The 23,970-nt window shown below is 36.3% G+C and overlaps 2 protein-coding genes across 2 annotated transcripts; one reads left to right on the top strand and one right to left on the bottom strand.

Moving 5' to 3' along the window:
* The first annotated feature begins 996 nt into the window (after positions 1-996).
* LOC131166637 (tetrahydroberberine oxidase-like) lies at positions 997-2,649 on the top strand. The gene has a single exon (XM_058125219.1). It carries the CDS (start codon positions 1,018-1,020, stop codon positions 2,647-2,649), a length of 1,632 nt encoding a protein of 543 aa, XP_057981202.1. The 5' UTR covers positions 997-1,017.
* A 557-nt stretch (positions 2,650-3,206) lies between these two features.
* On the bottom strand, positions 3,207-23,165 carry LOC131165976 (uncharacterized). Its single transcript, XM_058124170.1, has 4 exons — positions 22,622-23,165; positions 5,273-5,474; positions 4,825-4,918; positions 3,207-3,688 (listed from the first exon to the last, which is right to left on the bottom strand). Exons 1-4 carry the CDS (start codon positions 22,918-22,920, stop codon positions 3,429-3,431), a joined length of 855 nt encoding a protein of 284 aa, XP_057980153.1. The 5' UTR covers positions 22,921-23,165; the 3' UTR covers positions 3,207-3,428.
* Positions 23,166-23,970: the final 805 nt, after the last annotated feature.

Here is a 23,970-nt window from a genome sequence, read left to right as displayed (position 1 = left end):
ATTTTTTGAAATTTCAAAACTTATTAAAAATTTGGATATTAATACATATTTTGACCACTAGGTATTGGAAAACTTTATTTTATGGAAAGAAATTTATTACAAGGAATTGGGTTTTTGATAATGGTTCACCTTCCCATTTTCTAAAGGAAATGAGAGTTACAATCTCTTTTGGATTACTATGTTGAGACTAGCTTCCAAGATCCCTTTGGGAGACTTTGTTGAGACTTTAAACCGATATAATTCTGAATGTACCCTTTCGTGCCTATACAAATTGAACATGTTGTTAGGTTGTTGGTATTTTTTGAGGTCATTTGAATGGTGTCATGATTCTCATCTTTTGAAAGCATTGTCCAAGCAAAGGTGCCACCAAAAAGAATATGAAAAAATATCTTCACAAATGATGTAAAATTTAGTGGCTTGCTGGAAATGATTCAATGTAAAAAGCTAAAGATAAAAGACACAGACCTCTACTAAGGTTTCAAAAATTCTAGAGACCTCATCTAAAGTTTCAAGATTTCTAAGGACCTCCCCTAAGGTTTAACAAAAAGGCACAAATATTCCCTTAAAAAACTTATCTTTTTGTAAAATATAAGAAAAGGTTTGTGTTTTTCTAGAAAACCGCAGAGAAGATCCCTGAAATTCTTGAAATCTTAGGAGTGGTCAATGGTATTTTTGAAACCTCAAGGAAGGTCCCTACCTTTTAGTCAAACCTTAAGAAAGGTTAGTGTCTTTTACCCAGAAGTTAAATTAATCTCAAGATGTCAACCTGATTTCTTATTAAGCAAAATATTTGAGATTTTAAGTTCCTATCTTTGTGCTTGGAGGATAATTGCATCTTATTAACTACGGCTCAAAGGAACTCCAAATGCTTTACACATCCTTAAAACAAGATGTGGAGTAAATAAAATAATCATGCATGGACACGGTCTCAGACTCTCAAATCAAGCAAAAGCAACCCACAATTAACTATAAATATAGTCTCTCTTATTCCTTCATACCCACAACTACCAAAAGGAAATGAGGACTCCAAACTCCTCATTGCTATCCCTAATTTTTGTTCTTCTCCTCTCATCAACTTCGCGGACAACTTCATCAAAAACTCAACACAAATTTCTCCAATGTCTCTATCATTCCAGCAACTCCACTTCAATATCCAAAGTTATTTACACCCCAAACAACTCTTCATACACATCAATCCTGCAGTTCTCCATAGAAAACTTGCGATTTGCAACACCCACCACGCCAAAACCCTTGGTCATTGTTACCCCTTTACATGAGTCCCACATCCAAGCAACCATCTTTTGTTCCAAGAAGTATGGCATGCAGATTAGAGTTAGAAGTGGAGGTCATGACTTTGAGGGCCTTTCCTACGTGGCTCATGTCCCATTTGTCATCATTGATGTTGCAAATCTTCGATCTATCAGTATCAACACAAAAGACAAAACAGCATGGATTCAAGCTGGTGCAACCATTGGAGAGCTTTACTACAAAATTGCTAAAAAAATTAAAACTCTTGGCTTTCCAGCAGGCATCTGCCCTACTGTGGGCATTGGTGGACACTTCAGCGGAGGAGGCTACGGAATGATGCTGCGCAAATATGGCCTTGCTGCAGATAACGTGATTGATGCCCGCATGATCGATGTTGATGGCAGAATAATGGACAGAGAAACAATGGGGGAGGATCTTTTTTGGGCCATTAGAGGGGGTGGAGGAGCTAGTTTTGGAGTCATTCTTGCCTGGAAAATAAAACTAGTATACGTCCCAAAAACTGTGACTGTGTTCACCCTCAACAAGACCTTAGATCAAAATGCAACCAGTCTAGTGCATCAGTGGCAATACATCACAGACAAGCTTCACAAAGACATATTCCTCAGAGTCGTAGTAAGAACAATCCAAGATCAAGAAAAGAAGCCTACAATGCAAGCTATATTTACTTGCTTTTTCCTTGGGAGGGCAGACAAGCTCCTTTCCCTAATGCAAAAGGGCTTCCCTGAGCTTGGTTTGGCGAAAAAAGACTGCATTGAAATGAGCTGGATCGAATCCACCCTCTATGTCGCAAGACTCCCATACTTTCTGGAAATCCCAAGTGGAGAAACCATTGAGTTTTTGCTCCGAAGGACTCCCTTGTCAAAGGGATTTTCCAAGACCAAATCAGACTATGTTAGAAAACCCATTCCTGAAAAGGTGTTAGAAGGGGTGTGGGAGAGGCTTTTCCAGCTGCAGGGAGCAGCGGCCGAGGTTTTGCTGGTTCCATTTGGTGGAAAAATGGGAGAGATTCCGGCGTCAAAAATTCCTTTCCCGCACAGAGCAGGGAACATATACCAGATGCAGTACTTGGTCATGTGGCCAGAAGAAAGCAATGCAGCTTCTAAGAGCCATATTGGTTGGATTAGGAAGCTTTATAGGTACATGGCTCCCTACGTTTCAAGGGCTCCAAGAGCTGCTTATTTCAACTATAGGGACCTTGACTTGGGAACTAATAACAAAGACAATACAAGCTACGAACAGGCAAGCATTTGGGGTTTGAAATATTTCAATAACAATTTCAAGAGATTGGTGCAAGTGAAAAGCAAAGCTGATCCTGGGAATTTCTTCAGAAGCGAACAGAGTATCCCCATCTCGTTTGACCCCGAGGAAATAGATGGGTGATTACAGTGAGGGAAAAATGTAGAATGCCCTCCAAAACAAAATAAAAAGGCTATAATCACAGAGACAGTATGATAATATACTTAACTTTAGTCATCCAATGGTTGTTTTAGTACTTTATCCTGTTAGTTAAAACATTTGCATTGTGGAAGTCAGACATTGTTTAATGAAAGTAATAAATAAGATAGCATTTTCTTAATTTCTTTCTTTTTTCTTTAATTTCTTTTTACATATTTTTTAAATGTTTCTTTCCCTTTTCAGCTTGATTTTCAATCTAAAAGGAATGACTTGAGTTAATTTAAGGTAAAGAGTTAGAGGTGAAATCACTGCACACATCTTATCCTTCCTGAAACGCCAATAGTGTAAAGACTAATGTGTTTTATTTTTACAATTTTTTTCATTTTAAGTTCGAGTTATATTAGTAATGGGCTGACTAGTAATAAATTAGGCAAGCAACTTGAAGACATTTAGAACTATGATCTTGTAAATGTATGTTTGTTATTGAAAAGCAAAAGAAGTGAATTTTTGTTAGTTCTTCTTGGGGATCAAGAGTATCTTCATGCAACAATCAAGAGTATCTTCATGCTATTATTAGCATTATTCATAAACAAAAGCATGTTAGGATCATTGAAAGTTTTGAAAATACACAAGTTGAATTTACTAAATATATGCAAAGATTCACTAGCTGATCCTGAAAGCTAAATGGCAATGATCACATTAGGCACATTTATTTTTATGTCAATCAAATGGGGAGTGTGAGCACCTGTATTGTAATATAACAATCAGATTCTTTGGAACCGAGTCACAACCACAATCAGGAGGATCACGACAGAGAGGAGCACAGATGATCTAAGCTTTTCCTCCAATGTATCCTTGGTTTCTGCAGTATGCTTCTCACTATCTGGAGGTTGAAATATCTCATTCACGAGTGATTTGAATTTCTCAATCAGCTCCATAACTGTTGCCTTAGTCAAGTGCAAAATCCAACTCAAGATGTATGTAGAGAAGCCTGGTTCTTCGTTGGAGCTTTGAGGCCTTTCCTCTTCAGCCACAATGAACAACATAATAGATATTAAGTGATGAGATAACATTAGGGAGAAAACGTGTTAAGACATGCTAATAATATAGTGCAAAATGCAAGACCTTTCCACCAAGCAACCACATACGGAGTCCCATCTTGTAGATCCAAAGCTAATAGAATCATAATGTATCCCCTGCAAGCCTATACTGGCTGTGAATGTTCTGGAAATTAAATTAAGCACTCCTTAACATTGTAATTTTTGATCTAGTGTTGTCTTTTTTAACCAATGAAAATATATGGAAATTACCTCCCACAAATAATATTAAAAAAAAAAGGGCAGCCTGGTGCACAATGCTCCCGCGTATGCGGGGTCTAGAGAAGGGGCGGACCACAATGGGTTTATAGTACGCAGCCTTATCTTGCATTTTTGCAAAAGACTGTTTCCACGCCTCGAACCCATGACCTCCCAGGTCACATGGCAACAACCTTATCATTGCACCTAACCTCCCACAAATAATGTTCATAATTTATTTCCAAACTACTTCAACATGCATCCATTATCTGAGGTCTGAAACATGACTCTAATAAACAATTCTGCAACCATTTCCTTGGTTCACTCCTTAGCAAAAAGAAGCCACAGCAGATGTGAACTACGTCTAGGCTATTGATGGATGGACCTTTCTCAAATTCTAACATAATCTATGATTTCTATGAAACATCCTCCACAAAAAAATTCTCTATCCAACTATTCTATTTCAGTTATATTTAAGATATTATATCATCCAAGCCGAATAATAGAAATGGCCATCAATGGTAGGAAGATATTCACCACAAATTCAATGCAACAAAGACCAACTATGTCAGCCATGTCATAATTTCAAGTAAACACAAGAAATAGTGGTTATGAGCATGACCACAATAGTTTTCAGTTAAATTTTGAGAACCAGATTGGATATTTCTAATTATAGCATATATTGACATCTATTCTATGTCCTCATTATGCAGGTTATAACAAAATGTGTCTCACTAGCAATACTCAATCAAGAAACCAAATATTCAACTACAATGTAAATACTATTCAAATCTACTTTGTAAGAGCCTAATCAAACATAAATATGTAATAAAACAGCACAAATAAACTGATTTGGTTTCTAAACCTGCAGAGTGTGAAACTCGGAGCTCTTGAACTGCTTTGTTGTTCATTATGGCATCCCACACAGCTTTATCCGTTGAGAGTGAAACAACCATTTTCTATATGGAAATTAAATTACTTTAGATTCGGAAAAAGATGTTCCTGTTTTAGTTTAAGATCAAAGTAATCAAACTTCTACCTTCAGAGTCTCTATTTACAGTGTAAATTATTTAAAATGATGGGAAATGTATTTTATAGCAATAAACAGGCAAGATATTTCGAGGCAAGTGAGATAAAAAAAAACGAAGCAAAAATAGACTCCTCTAGAAAATGAATATAACCAGAAAAAGGTCCTCTTGTTTAGAAAGAGTGATTTAATATGGAACCACAAGGTTCAAATAAGAACTGAACCATGGGCATTTTTGGAGCAAAAGCAAAGTAACAAAAGAAACCATTTGGTATCAATCGAGCACCTGAACAGATGGCTCTGCTCGTAGTAAACGGAAAGCATCACAAATTCTCCGATATCCATGAGACTGCAGTATTCTTGGATCACAAAAGAACAACAATGACTGGACCCAATTTAACCCTGATCCTGGTGAAGAAGTCTCATGTATAATTCTGGCTGCAATGGCATTTTGATCAGATGCATTCATACCTGAAACAGTAGTTAATCTGCATGCGCAGAGTGAAAAATGAGGCAGAAGAAAAGAACCAGCAAGTAATAAATTTGGCAAACCCTGCACAGATCTTGCTCAGCATTATAAAAATTGATGGCCAAGGCCTGCTGACTTTTAAATCATTCAGGAGGATACTAGAACAAGTTATGCTCACGGAGCACAACAGTTTGCATGCAAATTTTCTAGCATAAATTCACTAAGTTCATAATGCATCAACAGGTTGAAAATTTGCAAACAAACTTCACAACCTTTGTGTCATCCTGTACTATATAAAATATTTTTTAAGAAAGAAAAAATAAAGCATGTAAGTGTTCCATATCTTTTTTTTTTTTATCAGATGTATTAACATTAGAAGACACAAAGGGTTTCCAACCCAAGGGCAAATCACTTACAATTCAGGAAGTCAACAAATCAAGAATAGCATGCACATCCATACCACAGTTACACCCTATCAATTCTCCAACTCAGGTGTCGGAGCTATTCCCAAAAGACAAGTTTGGGTCCTCCCAAGCTCTTTTCATGTTTTGCAGATTCATACACACGTAATACAACAAAAAGAGGCAAAAACAGATTGGCATGCCAGGTATGGGAAAGTCCTAGTTACATTATCTTCAGATCATGTCAACTGCTCGTAGTCTCAAAGGGAGAAAATTTGCCTCCACCAAAGGAATTCCTCCAACAGGTTGAAGAATCTCACTCAATGATCCATGGAGCACTTCATGACTTTCCAGCAGCAACTTAAGCTCTAGTTCAGAGGAATCCTCCTGTTGAAGAAGGATTCATCTATTGAGACAACCAAAAAATCAGTGTCAATCACATGGGGAGAAAAACCTACTCCAAAGCCAAGGAAGAATATTCCAATACCTTATGCTCTTGAAAGAAAGGAGACAGAAATCATGATGGAAGAAGATTTCATTAGCACCACCACCAGCATAAACAGTCCTTCAGCATTTAAAGAAAAGATTAAGAGAAATGATGATTGCTTTGAGCAGATGATGAACTACGGAAGTTCAGAAGCAAGAAACAATGGAGGATAGGTCCTTATGGTTATGGAGTTTGAACTTTGGAGTCACCATTAACAAAGGTAGTGGTGGAAAAACTACTTCCTCCAAAATTGAAGATACTAACCCTAGACAAATACAAGTGCATAACTAACCAGTGGATAACCTAATCTGTTTTTATGCAGCTTCAAGGAACCTCAGAAGAAATCATGTCCACGACCTTCACAACTACCCTACAAGGGGCAGCAAAGTCATGTTACCAATGATTGAAGGCACAGTCTATTGATTCCTTCAAAGATATGGAGAAGCAATTCGCACATGACACTTTGTTAGTAGCCAAAAAATAGCAAATATGTCGGCACATTTGATGAACATGGAGCAAAGGAAAGAGAGTCCCTCAAGAACATCATGCACGAGTTCATGAATGCTACTTTCAAGGTAAAGAACTTGACCATGCAGTAGTTGTAGCAGCTCTAACCACAGGACAGCAACCAGAGAGTTCTTAGTTTCACTAGGTAAGAGACCACCAACTAACATGGGTGGGTTGCTGGCATATAAATATATAAATTTGATCGAAATAATGAATGCCCTAAAGGATAGAACTGAGTTGAAGAGGAAAGAAATTAAGAAATACCCCATAGGAAGGGAAAAAGAGATGCCCAGAAACATTCCGACTCGACTCAACTCTGGACATGGACTTCAGCCTAAGTATCATTACACTCCATTACATGCGACTTGCCCTCATGTTTAAATGTAGATAAAAGGGGAGAATAATGTCCCTGGCCAAGACCAATAAAAGACAAAGACCCTGCACATAAACCGAACCAAACAAAGTATAGTTATCACTGTGGTGATCACAAACATGACACTTAAAGAGTTTATCTGTTTAAAGAATGAGACCAAGACCTTGATCCAACAGGGCCACCTCTCCAAATTCAAAAAAATAAATATTTAAAAGAAAAAAGGAGATGGGTGTTGAAGAAAGCAATAGAATTACCATTGCAACTGAATCAGAAGATACCATTGCAAGGGATATAGCGGTTATCTTTGGAGGGCCAGCAAGTGAGATAGTAACATCGCATGGAAGAAATATGCTTGCTAAATGTCTCAGTTGGACCTTTATGTACCACAAAAAGAGAACCCTCAAAAGAATGTGATGTAGAGCAAGAAGTCTGACAATGCGTAGGCCCTCCTTGGTTTAGAAGAATTGGATCAATGTACTATTGTGCTTAGTTAATTAGTTTATTGAGTATGTTTAGTTTAAAACAGTGTTTTAAAAGGCTCAATCGAGAGCCTCAAGGCAAGACATGCTTAAAACGCCTTGAGGCTCAATCTAAAATACCAAATTCCAAAAAGGCTAACGCATTACATGCTGATGCTTATGCATTTTTACAAAAAGCACGCCTTTTACGCCTTTTAGTTGAGGCTTACGCATTTTGGGTGTGTGATTCTCAAGTTAGAATTGGTTAGAAAATTTTAAAAAATTTTAACATGTTTGTGCAAAAGGAATGTCATAATATGAGTTTATTTCTAAAACTCTTGAACCTCAACCTTTCCAAAATAACTGGACTTGTATCTTACGTCATGAAAATAGTTTGAACTTTGTAATTGTGTAGCTTTCTCTTGTTATGATTTATGTCATGTATTCAAGTTAGCAATTTTTGAATGGTCAACAAGTATTTAGTGAAGTACATCTAGTTTTTCTTCTCTACATTATATTTGTGATTTTCTTAATTTTTACTTTATTTTAAATATATAAAATTTATTTAATAAATTTTTATTTTAAAAAACAAATTCTCAAAAGGCTTATGTCCGAACGCCTTAAGGTTTATGCCTCGCCTTTTAAGGGTTAAAGCGCCTCGCCTTACGCCTCGCCTTACGCCTTCGCCTTTTAAAACATTGGTTTAAAACATAACAGGATTATGTAATTTATGTGTATTTGACGATTTGTTGTAATATAAATGTGTTTTAGGGGTTTTTTGTAATTTTATGTAATCTTAAGGGTTTGTGTATTTTCATGTAATTTAGGCTTTCCTGCAAATAGTGTGTGAAAATCATGTAAGAGTTTAATTTTTTATGAATTTGAATAGAGAAGTTTAATGTGAGTTTCCCCCAATTGTATCTCCTTCCTCCTCCTTTTCACCTCCATCTTTCCCAAATTCTCTCTTGACTGTAATTCCTTTACACTGTTCCACATCATTTGGTATCAAAGCCACATAGATCCACCTTCTCATCTTCTTCAAATACTCTGGCCTCATTCCATCTCTCTTCTTCTTTCTATTTCCTTTGAACCAACATAATCTTCTCTTCCAAAACTTCAATCACAAACTCTGATCACCATGACAAGTTCTTTCTTTCCCTTGATCAACACCCATCTATTTCACACCACTCACGAAGTTTTTCTTATTACACCCAAAATGTTAAATTAGGAAAACAAAAAAAAAAAACCCCAAATTTTCACACTGCCCTTCATTTTGTAGGCCACTTTCCAAATATAATTTCACAACACCACCACTACCATTGGAGACAGAAAATTCATGTCATTTAACCACAAAGTCTCACCCTAAGTTCCTGTGCTTTTCTCATCACGCCACGACCTACATTGCAATCACCATCCCCTAATCTACCTTCACCATTAATTTCATTGTCGGACAATCACCATCAGCAACTCATGCACCCCATGCACTGGCAATCTGCTTGTGGGCAGTCTTTCCCCTCTGCAACTTCCAAAAGCGTAAAATCTGCAATTTTTTGAATTTTTCCCAAAAAAATTGCAAATTTTGTGAAGTTGTTCAAATAAAAAGTTGTTTAGTTTCATACACACTTTGAAGGTTCAATCACTGTTGCCAGCATCCAGACTCAAATTTTGCTGCATTTCGAGAGTTTTCTAAGGTAGTGTTTGGTATAGGTGTATAAAAATTACTGAAAAACCAATACCCGGCAATACCCAGACCAAAACCAAATTGTTTTAACATTTCGGTTTGGTTTTTCAGTTCCAGTTTACAGTTTCAGTTTGTAATTATATATAAAAAAAAAAAAGGTCTCCAGTTTTGGTTTCTGTTTTACAAGTTAACCAAACCAAAAAAAACAAATAACCGGATGATAAATTTTCATATTTTTATTTTAATATATTATTATTTTATTTTTATTCGTAAGTTTGAATTTATTTAATAAAATTCAATAAGTTAAATAATTTGCATGTAAAGGTGGTATGGTGTTTCGAGGAGTGGCAGATGTGGAGTAACAGAACAAGGAGGGGGTAGGGATTTTATATAAAGATGGGAGGCTCCCACATCTTTCTCTTTTTGGATGTGGGACAAAGGAGGGTGAAGCTTTGATTGAGAAGAGTGTGAAGAATGAACTGCCAGGCTGTCAGCTGCTTTGGTGTTGGAGCTTTGGACTTGGGACTTGTTGCTGTTGTTCACATCAACCACAATGAAAAACTGGTAAGATTTACAAACATTTGAGTCATACTAGTATTGATATTAAATATGATTCGAATATTGTTGTAAATTGTATAAGATCAAGTAGGTGCTCCTTGTGGTATTTATGGGATTTTTGGGAGCAGCTGATTGATTTATTGAAGGGAGTAGACTTTTCGATAAAGCATTAGTATAGAAAAGGAAATAAAGTGATAGATGTCTTGGCTCGTCAAGGTGTTAGGGGGAAAAATAGTTTGTTTACAAATATAGTCAACTCCCTAAAGTTTTCAATGGGTTGTATAAATTGGAAAAGATGGATACGGCTTATATGAGATATGTTTAGCTGATTTCCTGTTAGTTTTAGTCTATGCTTTATGTTGTTTATCTTTTGTTTGTTTTGTTGCGTGATATTTGTTTTGTAGGTCCTTATTTTATTTTATTTTGATTGGACTTGTAATTCTGTTTTAACTGGATGTTGGTGTTGTTATTTGGAAGACCTTTAAAGTTTTGTCTTTTGTTTCTCCCTTTGATTGTCTTGTAACTACGGTATTCCTCTGCCAAAAGTGAGGGTTTATCAATAAATAAATGGAGGTGCCGTCCTTCTTTAAAAAATAAAAAATAAAAAAATAAAAAATAAACCACAATGAAAAACTGATGACCCATCATCTCTTGTAAATATTCTCCTGCTCCCTCAAGCCCTTCCTAGGGCTTTGATGTAGAAAGCATGCTCCACAGAGCCTCCAGTCCATTAGTGGACAATTAAAAGCTATGTGAATGACCTATCATTATTAGTAATGTAATATGGGTTGGCCAATGGGCTTTAATGGTTCAAAGATTCAGTAAAAACCAAAAAGAAACCGAACTGAACCGGTTAATATCAGTTCTTATTTTTTAATAAACCGTCGGTGCCGGTTCAGTTTTGGCCCACGAATTTTAGAGCCAATCTGTTCAGTTCGGTCATTGGTTGGACAAAAATTAAACCAAATAAAACCAAATACAGACCTAGTGTTTGGGAGCCTAGATTTTGGCCCTTGGATTTGGATTATTGTGGACTTGAAAGAAATTCAATACAATTTTATACTATGTTTTGTTCGAATCTACACAAACCTAAATCCATGGCTTGAAATCATGCTCCTAAACATAAGGTGCTTGTTTTGAAAGGCGTTTTCGAGCCTCAGTGCGTTTTGGGACAAAAACGCCTCAAGGCGTATGTGTAAAGGCGTAAATCCAATAAAGCGTACGCCTCAGCCAAAAAACCAAGCTTTTTTACACCTCATATGCAAGGCGTACGCCTTTGGGTATTCGTAAGTCCAGAACCCAAAGCACTGAAACCTTATCCCCCCGAGTTCTTTCCCGTTTTATTATTAAAAAGAATAAAATATTAAATAATATTCTTATTAGGAAAAAATTTCTCAAACTGATGTTCACATAATCTCGTAGCTTGGTGCTACGAGATTTAAAGGCTTAACGAGTAAGAAGCTTATGCGCGGCACAGTGGCAGAGCAAATCTCGCAGCACCAAGCTGCAAGATTTAAAGGCCTAGAGAGTGAGAAGCTGATGCGTGGCAGAGCAAATCTCGCAGCATCATGCTGCGAGATTTAAGCGTCCTTATTTTCCTTTCTTTTTCTTTTTCTCAAATAAAATCCTTCCAAAAAGCTAACATTAACATATTATATATATATATATATAGAAAGAAGAAAAAAAAATGTCAAAAAATTCGCAGCATCATGCTGCGAGATTTAAGCGTTCTTATTTTCCTTTCTTTTTCTTTTTCTCAAATAAAATCCTTCTAAAAAGCTAACATTAACTATATATATATAGAAAGAAGAAAAAAAAATGTCAAAAAATTATGGAACACTAAAACTAGATTCAAAAATAAAAATAAAAAAATAAAATCAGTATTTTAAATAATATTTATAAAATTAATACAAGTTAAAATTTTAATCGAATAAATGCTCATTTTTGTCCTTGAATAAAAAAATAATCCTTAATATAACCCAAAAGATAAAAAATAAAATTTTTAATAGAATATAAATTATTTAATTTCAAAACTTACTTTTTAATTAGTGATATAGGAACAATCTTATTGTACATGCACATTGACAAATAGTAAATATAATTTTTAAATGACTTTTTTTTTCAAATAATTTATATATAGATAATCATTTTTAAAAATCTAAAAATATTTTTTAAATCTATAAAATGAACCTTTGATTATAGAATTAATAGTTTTGTTTAGTTGGTAATCTATAAGTAGGTTGTTCCATTAGAGTAAATGAAATGAGTTTAATTTTCTGATCTAAAAAAAATAGTAATACAACATTTAGATTTTTTTTTATTTGTATTCATCATTGATGGGTTATTTTATATTTATATATATATGTCTGTGTGCGTGTTTTCTATACATGTTAATTTACATATATGAAAGAAAAAAATAATAATAATAATAATAAGAAGTGATGATAAAAGGGGGATTTATTTATTTATTTATTTATTGTAAAATTGAATCTTGGTTAGGGGTGAGCATAATTCGGGTTTAACTGAATTGATCGATCGAGTTCGATCGGTTTGGTTCGGTTCTAGATTTAGATAATTTCGAGTATTCGATTTTCAGTTCAAGTATGGGGAGTCTTTAATTTGGTTAATTGAATTACCCGAATTACTAATTAATTAATAATTAAATATAAATTAATAATTTTAATATATGATATATGTTAAATCTTAAACGTTAAATCTTAAAAATATCTCTTTTATCAATAAATTTTTTTATTAATTAAGTTGGAATTAAATTTAATACAAAAGATTATCTATATATATGTTATTTGAAAAAAAAAAAAAGTCATCTAAAAATTATATTTACCATTTGTCAATGTGCATGTACAATAAGATTGTTCCTATATCACTAATTAAAAAGCAAGTTTTGAAATTAAATAATTTATATTCTATTAAAAATTTTATTTTTTATCTTTTGGGTTATATTAAGGATTATTTTTTTATTCAAGGATAAAAATGAGCATTTATTCGACCAAAATTTTAACTTGTATTAATTTTATAAATATTATTTAAAATACTGATTTTATTTTTTATTTTTATTTTTGAATCTAATTTTAGTGTTTCATAATTTTTTGACATTTTTTTAATGGTACCTTTTCAAAAAGATTTTATTTGAGAAAAAAAAAATAAAAAAATAAGGACGCTTTGCTCTGGCACGCGTCAGCTTCTCACTCGTTGAGCCTTTAAATCTCGCTGCTGCGAGATTTGTTCTGCTACCATCCCATGTTTCAGCTTCTCACTCGCTAAGCCTTTAAATCTCGCAACACCAAATGCGAGATAACTTGAGCATCAGTTAAAAATTTTTTCCTAATAAGTGTATTATTTAATATTTTATTTCTTTTTAATAATAAAACGGGAAAAAACTCTTATCCTCCCTCTCTCTCTCCCATGAAGCTTTCTTCTCCTCTGGCTCTGTCGCCGAAGCCTTCGCTCTCTCTTCGAAGCCTGGACGAAGCTCGACGAAGCCTATACTCTCTCTCGAAACCTCTGCTCTCTCTTTTGAAGACTCGACGAAGCTCGGCGAAGCCTCTGCTCTCTTTCGAAGCCTCTGCTCTCTCTCGACGAACCCTCCGCACGAAGCTCGAAGCCTCTGCTCTCTCTTACGCCTCGACAAACCCTCTGCTCGAAGCTTGAAGCCTCTGCTCTCTCTCGACGAACCCTCCGCTCGAAGCTCGAAGCCTCTGCTCTCTCTTACGCCTCGACAAACCCTCTGCTCGAAGCTTGAAGCCTCTGCTCTCTCTCGACGAACCCTCTGCTCGAAGCTCAAAACCTCTGCTCTCTCTTGCGCCTCGACGAATCCTTTGCTCGAAGCTCGAAGCCTCTACTCTCTCTTGCGCCTCGACGAACGCTCTGCTCGAAGCTCCAAGCCTCTGCTCGAAGCTCCCTCTCCCTCTCCCTCTCCCTCTCGAAGTCTCTGTCCGACGGGTCTGACCATATTATTTTTACTAACAACCAAGAGTTGACTAAATGAATATTAAAAATTATTCTCATTTTCTTATGAAAGTTTCAAGGCTGGAGAAGTTTCAGGCGTCTACAAACAGCCCCTTAACAGGCTGGAGAAATTTGTAATTTGGCTTTTTCTCTTCTTTTTGAAAACTTATGGCTTATTTTTAATACCTAAAAATTATATTTTTATTCTTTTTCCATTATACTTACACCTCAATGGTTACGCCTCGGGAGGGTAAAAAGCCTCTTCTTACGCCTTCGCCTTTTAAAACACTGATAAGGTAAGTGAATTTGTTTCATATATGCATGAGATGTGAATTGAAGACACTTGTCAAGTTTAAGGTTTTGCATGGGTAGATTGAGAAATGTGGGCAAATTTTGTTAAGGGCATTTGGTGATTTATAGCTGCGGTGTGTGCGCGCGCGCGCGCGCGTGTGTTTGTGTGTGTATAAATCCAGCAACATGATGACAAACTACTGGAGGAAGGAATGCCTTTTGTCATACTCTACACACACTATCAAACCATTTCATACCTATCTCAATTGTTTGCAAAATCATCATTGATGGAAGATATACTATGAGGATGGTTTCTAGAAATGGGTCACTTTATGCACCTTCATCTAGAACTCTACCCAATGAGCTATTTTAGGTCACTCATATGCACCTTCGTCAAAGATGTGCAACTCCCATCCGAATGGGTAGCTATTTTGATGATGTTTGGTGTGATATCATACCCATGAATATTGGCCATCTACTCTATTGGTTCTCCTTCATTGGATGATTTGGGTGTACTTCAGGGACATCACAACACATACGTCTTTCACTAGAATGATAAGAAGATTATTTTGAAGCCTACTCTTCCAACCAACCTAGACCAATAATTTGACAATATTACTTAACCTAAAGACTACAAGCAAAGAAATGCATGTGTTTGAAGACATCCAAATTCTTCTAACAGTTGAGCTTGTCATTTCTAAGGCATTCATTGATGTCAATTCTCAACTCAACTCTTTCTTTCTTTGTTGCTACCAAGAGACAAGGTTTCTGTATCATTCGCACGTTGACTTTCAAAGAGTCCATGTTCTTCACTTCTTACTTTTGATCCTCCACAATTGCGAAATTCGAGGTCAAATTTTTTTCAAATTTTGGGGGCTTGATGTAGACCCTTGTTGGAGACTAATTCAGAACAATTGGATCAAGATGTTGTTGTGTTCAATGGTTTATTGTCAGTATTTAGTTTAATTTGTGTTGTAAAGTTAGAGATGGAGGAAAGGAGGAGAAGAAAAGAAGAAGAAAGCAAAATAAAGAACGAAGTAGCATTTTCCTGGAGACTTACATTCAGCTCCTGGTCTGCCCTCTTTTTTAACAAAAACCCCAAATTTATTCATAGCCCTCAATAGATTTGGTCATTCATTTTTAATCAAATCTTAATAGTTAATAACATAAAATGCCCTCTTATATGTTATTAACTATTAATATTTGATTAAAAATGAATTACCTAACTTGAACATAGTCCTCTCCCTCTATTTATAATACAACCTAAATACATTCTAGTGACAATAATACTCTTACTAACACACACTAATTAACATACTAACACACTCAATAATAATAATAATACTAAAAGACATATATAACCTCTAACACTCCCCCTCAAACTAGAGCATAAATGTCATAAGCTCCTACCATGTTACAAATGAATCTAAGCTTTGGTAAACAAATTAGCAAGTTGCATGTATAAGCTTCTGCACAAGTTTTTCCCAAACAAAGTGGCAATCAACTTCAATGTGCTCCGTCTGCTCATGAAAGACCGGGTTGAAGGCAATATGAAAAGCATCTTGATTATCACACATCAACTTCATAGGCTGAGAATGCGGAAAACCCAATTGAGACAAGTTCACAGGTAGTGTGAGCCATAGCTTTATATTCTTATTCAACACTTGACCTTGCACCACAATTTGTTTCTTACTTTTCCAAGAAACCAAATTAGTACCAACCAAGATAAAGTACCTAGTGGTGGATCTCTGATTGGAAGGCGATCCAACCCAATCTGCATCTGTACATCCATGGATATAAGTGTGACCTTGATCACGATGTAAACGACCTCTCCCAAGTGCACCTTTGAGATATCTTAAGATGCGAATTACTGCGTCTCGATGACTTGTCCTCGAAGAATTTAGAAATTTTCTCATAACTGTAAAATTATTAGATATCTGTCAGCCTTTATCAGAGGCTGATCTTTAGGAGATTTACAGCTAACAAATCAGTGATTTGTTAGCTATTTTTGGTTCCACAATCCTAAGGGATTTGGGTAGCATGTTACCCAACTCTGTAGATAGTCTTTCTTATTATACTGCTTTTCATTTTAAATTGGATATTCTATTTTTAGTAGGTTGTAAATATACCTAGTAATTAGATTAGAATTATCATCTATTTAAAGGGGATGTAATCTTTTTCATAAGTGAGTGGAATATTTAGTTTTCTCTTCCACATATCAACATGGTATCAGAGCATCCTCTGAACCCTAATCTTCCCATATGACCAAATACGGTATGGCCATCGAGAGATGCGACTCCACTTCATCGGTCTCAGACGTCACCACCAATCAAGAAGCCATGGCCTCAAGCAACAGTAGTAATTCAGATAGCAGCCTACAAACTTAATGGGAATAACTATCTCCAATGGTCCCATTCCGTGATGATGTTTATATGCGGAAAGGGAAAGGATGATTCTCTCTTAGGAGCTGCAGCCCAACCAAGCAAGGAGCAACTAGAATTATTGTAGAAAATGTTCAACCAATCTTCAGCAACCCCTACTACTGTGGTTGGTACCGATTCTTTGGCACACAAAGGTAATTTTTTAACTGCTCTTAATGTTAAAAAGGAGAAGCTAGGTCCATGGATTATAAACTCAGGAGCATCGGACCATATGACCAGAGATAGAAAAAAAAGATTCTACTTATAGTCCCTCTTATGAAAATTTTACAGTTTGGATGGCAAATGGTTCACTCTCAAAGGTGGCTGGTACAGGTTCTGTTAAAATTTCAGAGAACTTAACACTCAACTCAATTCTATTAGTGCCAAATTTGGATTGCAATTTACTGTCTATTAGTAAACTCACTCAGGATCTCAATTGTGTTACTAAATTTTTCCCAAATATGTGTGAATTTCAGGTCTTGGATTCGGGGAAGACGATTGGTAGTGCTAAGATGTGTTCGGGGCTCTTTCCCAACTAACAAGATTACAATCGAGACTAGACAGAGAACTCAAACTAGGAACAAGGCATTTTAAATTTTCCAATGAAGGATGGCCCAAGCAACAATGAATTTGGAAAGGTGTGGCAGCAATAGTGTAGGCGATAGAAGGAGATAGTGGCTCAAAGTGATAGAGTCCACCAGCTTCACACCCTCTGCCAATCGCCTTTTTCGTCTTCGATCCTGAATAACCACTGAATCAGAGAAGAATGCCATTGAACAATTCATGGATTTAGAAATTTTTCTAAAAAATATAAAATTGAAGGGAAATTTGGAAATATATAAAACCAAAGGATGAGAAATAAAAGAAGTGGGATTTACAGTCCCAATCCCCTTTACTGCAATAGTGGATCCATGAGCAAAAGTAACACAAGGTAAATTTGCAGGATATTGTAAAGTAGAGAAAAAGCTAGGGATACGTATGATATGATCAGTGGCAGCTGAGTCTATGACCTAAGGACTAAAACGAGAAGTACTAAATGACAGGCATACTATGTGCTTACCTAATTGGGCAAGAGATGCAATGGGAAGAGAAGCTTGTTATGATGCTTGATACTGCTAGAACTTGGAATACTCTTCCTTTAACATAAAGACAGTATGCTTGCCCCCCACTCAACCCCAAAGGTGAGGAGTCGGTGATGGCTGCATTGGCTGCCCCCAAAGGCGTGAAATCGGTGGTGGCTACATTAGCTGCCCCCAAAGGTGTGAAGTCAATGGTGGCTGCATTGGCAACAAGTGAAGGTCTGCCGTGAAGATCCCAACACTACTCAATACTATGATAATTCTGTCCACAATGAGTGCACTTGCAAGGAGTACCTCTGCCTCATCCGTCTCTACCATAACAACTACTTGAACCACTGCGATAACTTTTGCAATTGTTTGGTAAAGCACTAGAATCATTTTATGTAGAAAAGGTTGTCCTCTTAGAGCCAGATGAAAGAACGGGAGAATGCAAGCTAAAGGAAGCACGAAGGACACGAGAATAAACATTAGCTCCTCATGAATACGCTTCATCTCTCCAAAATAATCTGCAATGCTCCTATCTCCTTGTTGTAACAAAAATACTCTTGGGATAAATCATACATACGTGTAATGTTACTATAGTAAAGAAGTTTGGCATAATCTCAAATCTCCTTGCACGTATCTATATGCATACACATTCATGCAATCTATGGCTCCATCGAATTCCATAAAAGGGGAACAATCAAGGCATCTTCCTGAACCCACTGGTTTTTTCTCTTCTCATCAGAAGGCTCAGATTGGAGCAAGCGGTCAAATTTCCCTAATCCTACTAAATAAATCCGAACAGCTTTAGACCATTGAATAAAGTTCTTTCCATCCAACTTTTGAGTCATTGTTTGTGGCAACGATGTAGGAAATATTTTTTTGGGATTCATGGATTCCATCCTAACACTCACAAATCAGCAATCACACCAAAAACAAGAAGAACAATCAAAACTAATTGGAACAATCACAAACAATGTGAAGCACTGACACAATGACGGAAGAGGTGAACAACTCACCGATGGATATAGAGCTTCCATAGCACTCACAAGAATCAACCACACCAAAAACAAGAAGAACAATCAATAATCGAAACAATCACAAACCATGTGAAGCATCAACGCAATCATGGACAAGGTGAACAACTCACCAATGGATATAGCACTGCCACAGCCTCACAACTAAACATAGGAACGCTGTCACAAGGAAGCCTTCACAAACCCTGAACAGAATTTAACAAAATACTTGGAATAAAAAGGTTGAATTTTTCAGCATAAAATTGGCCTAACAGCTTGATAATATAGTCTAAAGAAGGAATCGGAGCATGGCGGAAGAATAAAAAGAAAAAAGTGGCTAGAACTGCTCTCACACACCAGTGCATGGGATCAGCCCTGCCGGCATTTGGCCCGTGTGTGGGGGGCATAGGGGACCCTCCAGCAATGGGGTTTTGTGGGGTGGGTCGTTGGGGGGTCTGATTATGGATATATGGTTGGTTTTGTGATTTAGTATAGGATGGAGGTGGATTAGGGAAGAACAGCCGTGGGAATGGTGTTTTCCAGGGTTTAGATAGGATCATGCTCTGATACCATGTTAAGATTATTAAAAATGAATTACATAACTTGAAGATAGGTCTCTCCCTCTATTTATAATACAAATTGAAATACATTCTAATGGCAATAATACCCTTACTAACTCTCACTAATTAACATACTAACACACTCAATAATAAAAATACTAAAAGACATATATAACCTCTAATAATAACAAAAAATATATTTTTCCTATTAGCAAAGAGAAATTATATTAAACAAGGCATCAAGGAAATGCCACCCAAGCACAAAGAAACAAAAGGGAGAGAAACATCCCTTACAGAAAAGTGTCAAGAAAATCAAAGATTACAAAGGGGTCCCTTTCAACTAGCCCAGAATGCCAACTAGAGATCATAGCAATCCAATGGTCCATGACATGCTGAATAGAAGAGATATTTCCTTGAAAGGCTTTTCTATTCCTTGCTCTCCACATGGCCTGAAAAATAGCAAGAGGAATGAGGGAAAGAGAGCTTCTCCCTTTCTTATTAGATCTGGTCCCATTCCAAGCCCACAGTTCACCTCCCACTGTAGCTGCAGTGATCCATTTCTGATTTACAATGGAGATGGTTAAGTTCCATAATTTCTTGGTCCAGGAACAATGCAGGAGTACATGATCAACTGTTTCCTCCTGCTCCAAGCATAAAAAGCATCTATTAATGGAGGGTTTTTTCTAAGGATTGTCTATAGTAGGGATTTTTCCAAGAGTAGCTTCCCAAGTAAAAACAGCAACCTTTGAAGGGGCTGCCGTTTTCCTCAACTTCCAAGGGAAGATAGTGCTGCTTCCAGCCAAAGAACTAAGGTGATTATAGAAAGAGTTGACAGTCAAGTTCCCATATTTCCTCAAAACCCATTTGGGTTTATTGGAATTGGCCTAACAATGAGACTTATAGAGACAGCTGAAACAAATCTGTAAAAATATCAAGTTCCCAATTAAAAGCATTTCTATTGACAGGAATATCCCAAACAATCCCTTGACTGGTGAACTCCAAGTGTTGGCTAATAAGGGCATCTTTGTCACTTGCAGGTCTGAAAATGGAAGGGAAGGAGGAGCTGAGTTGTGGATTACCACAACAAATATCATTCCAAAAGAAACATCAGCTCGATCTGTTCCCCACAAGGAAATAGACAAGACAGAAGAAATTCTCACATTCTCTTCTAATATATCTCCAAACACCTGTACCATGTGCTTCTTTTGAAACTTTAGGAGTCCAACCATTATGATAGAGACCATACATGACAGCAATGCCATCACTCTAGAGGTGATTTTTCTTAGTCATGAATCTGCAAAGCCGTTTCCACGAAAGGGCATTATTAAAGACAATAAGGGATCTAAGGCCAGGGCCACCCTTTTGTAAAGGCTGTTTAACCACTACCCATTAAACAAGATAATATTTGAAAACATTACCAGTGTTCCCCCAATGGAATCTTTTTTGGATGCCCTTTAATCTCTTGGCCACTGCACTAGGAATAGAGAAAAGAGACATGAAGTAAACCGGCAATTTGGACAGAGAACTTTTAGTGAGAGTGAGTATGCCACATTTTAACAAAAAGTTTCTCTTCCAACTAGCGAGTTTCTTTTCGGGCTGTCAACAGTGGGATCCCAAATACCCTTGTCCTTAAACTTTGCTCCCAAAGGGAGGCCAAGATAGGTGACATGAAAGGCACCAAGTTTTCAGCCAAGGATACCTACAAGTAAAGGACGATGACTGCCAATCCCCCAATCAAATGATTTTCACTTTTGCACAGATTCACTTTTAAGCCTGGAACCGCTTCAAAGCCAAGGAGGATGCATCTAAGATTAAGAATTTGCTCTGGCTCATCCTCATAAAAAAAAGATAGTGTCGTCTGCAAAAAGGAGGTGGGTGATTTTCATTGAATCATTGTCCCTTCCAATGCTAATACCTTTTAGAAGGCTGCCTTCATTTCCATTAGTTATCATAAGACTTGGCACTTCCATGACCATGATGAACAGAAGGGGGGAAGGGGATCACCTTGGCTTGGACCACAAGACTATCTGAAGAAATCAGTAGGGCAGCCATTAACCGGAACTAAAAAAGATGGTGTTGACATACACTGTCAGATCAATTTGCACCAAGACTCCCCAAAAACCATTCTTCTAAGAACGTACAGCAGAAAACTCAAGTTAAAGTGGTCAAAAACCTTCTCCATATCCAGCTTGCAAACTGCTCCTTTTGAAAGTCAGAGCAGCACCCATGATTTGCCTACCATCAATGGAAGTGTGTTGGTGCTCACCAACAACTACTGAGATTGCATGTTTAAGCCTCGTTGCCAGGACTCCGGACAGGATTTTGTATGCCACCAAGCTGATCGGGCCAAAATCTTCCATGTTGCAAGCCCCGGTTTCTTAGGAATGAAGGAGGCAATGGTTGAATTGATACTAGACACAAAATTGCTGATTCTATGGAAATCTTCGAAACCCCAATGATGTCCTACTTGAGAAAATCCGAGTAACTTTGGAAGAAAGCCATATTAAAGCCATCCATACCAGGTGCTTTAACCCCATTGCAACTCTTAAGGGCTCAAATAATTTCCTCTTCCTCAAAAGGCCTCTCAAGCCATCAGACTGTGGAGAGTCTCAGGTTTTTGAACAGGTCTCCAAGACTCTGGTTCCATGTACAAGGTATTAAAAAAGTTGCAAATGTGACTCTTTATTTCCCCCTCATTCAACAACTTCTCTTCTTCCACTCCTACTCTTGTTATCATATTAAATCTACAAGGCGCATTAGCTGCACAAGGGAAGAAACTGGTATTTTTATACCCCTCCTTCAACCAAAGGGCCCAAGATTTTTGCCTTCAAACCACTTCTTCTAAGGAGATGATAAGGGGAAGATCCCTTTTGAGACAAGAAACTCATATTGACACAAGAAATTCAAGAAAAAGTGTTCAGTTCCTATCAGGTAATTATAAAATACATGTTTTCTTAATCTTTTCCACTCGTGTTCTGGACTCTCTGTATCTCTCAACATTCATTCTAAATACTCTATGAATGCTAGTATTCTGCAGATTAAAATCTAAAATCTAGAAAGGCCTATTAAAAAAGGATACTTGGATTATTTTTCAACCTGTGACATACAAGCTTCATTGTAACGTGGAGAAGATTTTTTATAGAATCCGATTGCACACTGTTTGGTGGAGGCAATGGAGAACGTATTTCTGTGTAGCAACATTTCATTTCTATGTTTCAAACATGCATATGCCATAATCAAAATTCACTTTCTATACGCATCTAAGCATCAAAGCATAGGATAACAAAAACATCGCTTACGTGCTTGGCAACTCTCTGGTAGAAATTATAATCAGAAACGCAAAGAAGAGCGTCCAAATAATCAAATTTCATTGAAATGACTACTTACTCCTGAAGAGCAGAAATCGCATTTTTGACCTCAATTTGAGACGGAACAGTCCCAAAATTAGAATCGCGGCAAGACCCAGCTGCTCTTTTATCTTCCCTCACCATTGAATCCTGTTTTCTACATGTTTCGCCATGGCAGAAGGAATGAGAAGCACCAGAAGATGGTTTAATGATGGAATTGGAGATGGGAAATGAAAGATCAGAAGGAGCTGATGATGATGATGAGGGGATGGACTCCTGTCCTCTGATGATGAGATTGAAGGGACCAGCAGCCTTTCTAAGAACGGCTCCTTTTCCCATCTGTTCTCCGAACTACTGATTCTTTCCTCTTCCTATCTCATGAGAAATTGAAAATTGACAAGAATCCACCCATCCAAGGGAGTAGAAGAAGAAGAAGAAGAAGAAGATAAGAATCCAGAATCGAGACAGCAGATTAACACATCCTAATCTTGCAACCATGCGTGTAATTTTTTTGGCCTTCAGTAGCCCTCTGCGAGAGCTCTTATCTATTTCTCTCTGTGGACATCAACACAGTGTATTAAAGCGTATTAGTGACAGCTTAGTAACATTTTAAATCAAACCAAAAAAGAAATGTTTGGAAAAGTTTTGAATTTGAAGTTATTAAAATAAAGTACAAAATTATATTAAAAATTATCTAAATTTATTTAAATCTAAATTCAAATTTTGAAATCAATACTCTCAAACACAATAATAATGTTTTTGTTTAAATTTAAATTTGGTGTTGCATGTGCGTGCTTCATCAATTTTTTACTGATAATTATCATAAAATAAATTAATAAATAAATATATTTTAAAAATATATTATTTTATGATATTTATGAATAATTGTAGGAATTTTTAAAATATTTATAAATAGTTATAGGAGTGTCTTTATATATTCATGGGTAGTTATAGGAATTTTTATAATTTTCATGCATAGTTATAGGGGTATTTTGGAAGTATTAAAAATTATACCAAAAAATAAATTTTACTTTTTTTATATTAGAGACTATAAATTACTTGTTGAATTTAGTACAAATTACACAAATTCAAATTTGAAATTTATGTTACCAAATGCAAACACATAATGTGCATATCGTTCATACCTAAAATGCTTTTATGTTGAAAATTAAATAAGAGAATACAGTTATCATATATGTGTTTTAAAAGTTGCTAATAACTAGGGAAGACTAGGGAAGTGTGAATTCGTGTCAAATCTTTTACATATACTTTTTAAAAATTAATTGGAAAAAATTATTTTATTTTATTTTTTAATATGAATGTGTAACGTGCACTACATGCCTATTCTAAATTTCCAAGGTTTCAAAATTTTGTACCTTTTTTGGGAAA

Source organism: Malania oleifera, chromosome 10 (assembly GCF_029873635.1).
Source record: "Malania oleifera isolate guangnan ecotype guangnan chromosome 10, ASM2987363v1, whole genome shotgun sequence".
In the NCBI taxonomy this organism is placed as follows: domain Eukaryota; kingdom Viridiplantae; phylum Streptophyta; class Magnoliopsida; order Santalales; family Ximeniaceae; genus Malania; species Malania oleifera.
The sequence above is the reverse complement of the archived record's forward strand: the minus strand, read 5'-3'. Positions and strand labels throughout refer to the sequence as shown.

Excerpts from the sequence above, each read along its gene's own strand:
- LOC131166637 (XM_058125219.1), top strand. The coding sequence starts at position 1,018 with ATGAGGACTCCAAACTCCTCATTGCTATCCCTAATTTTTGTTCTTCTC.
- LOC131165976 (XM_058124170.1), bottom strand. The coding sequence starts at position 22,920 with ATGGGAAAAGGAGCCGTTCTTAGAAAGGCTGCTGGTCCCTTCAATCTC. Across the intron at positions 5,475-22,621 it reads GCGATTTCTGCTCTTCAGGA|ATTAACTACTGTTTCAGGTA; the intron begins GTAAGTAGTCAT and ends CTGCGCATGCAG. Across the intron at positions 3,689-4,824 it reads CCGAGTTTCACACTCTGCAG|AGGAAAGGCCTCAAAGCTCC; the intron begins GTTTAGAAACCA and ends TTGTGGCTGAAG.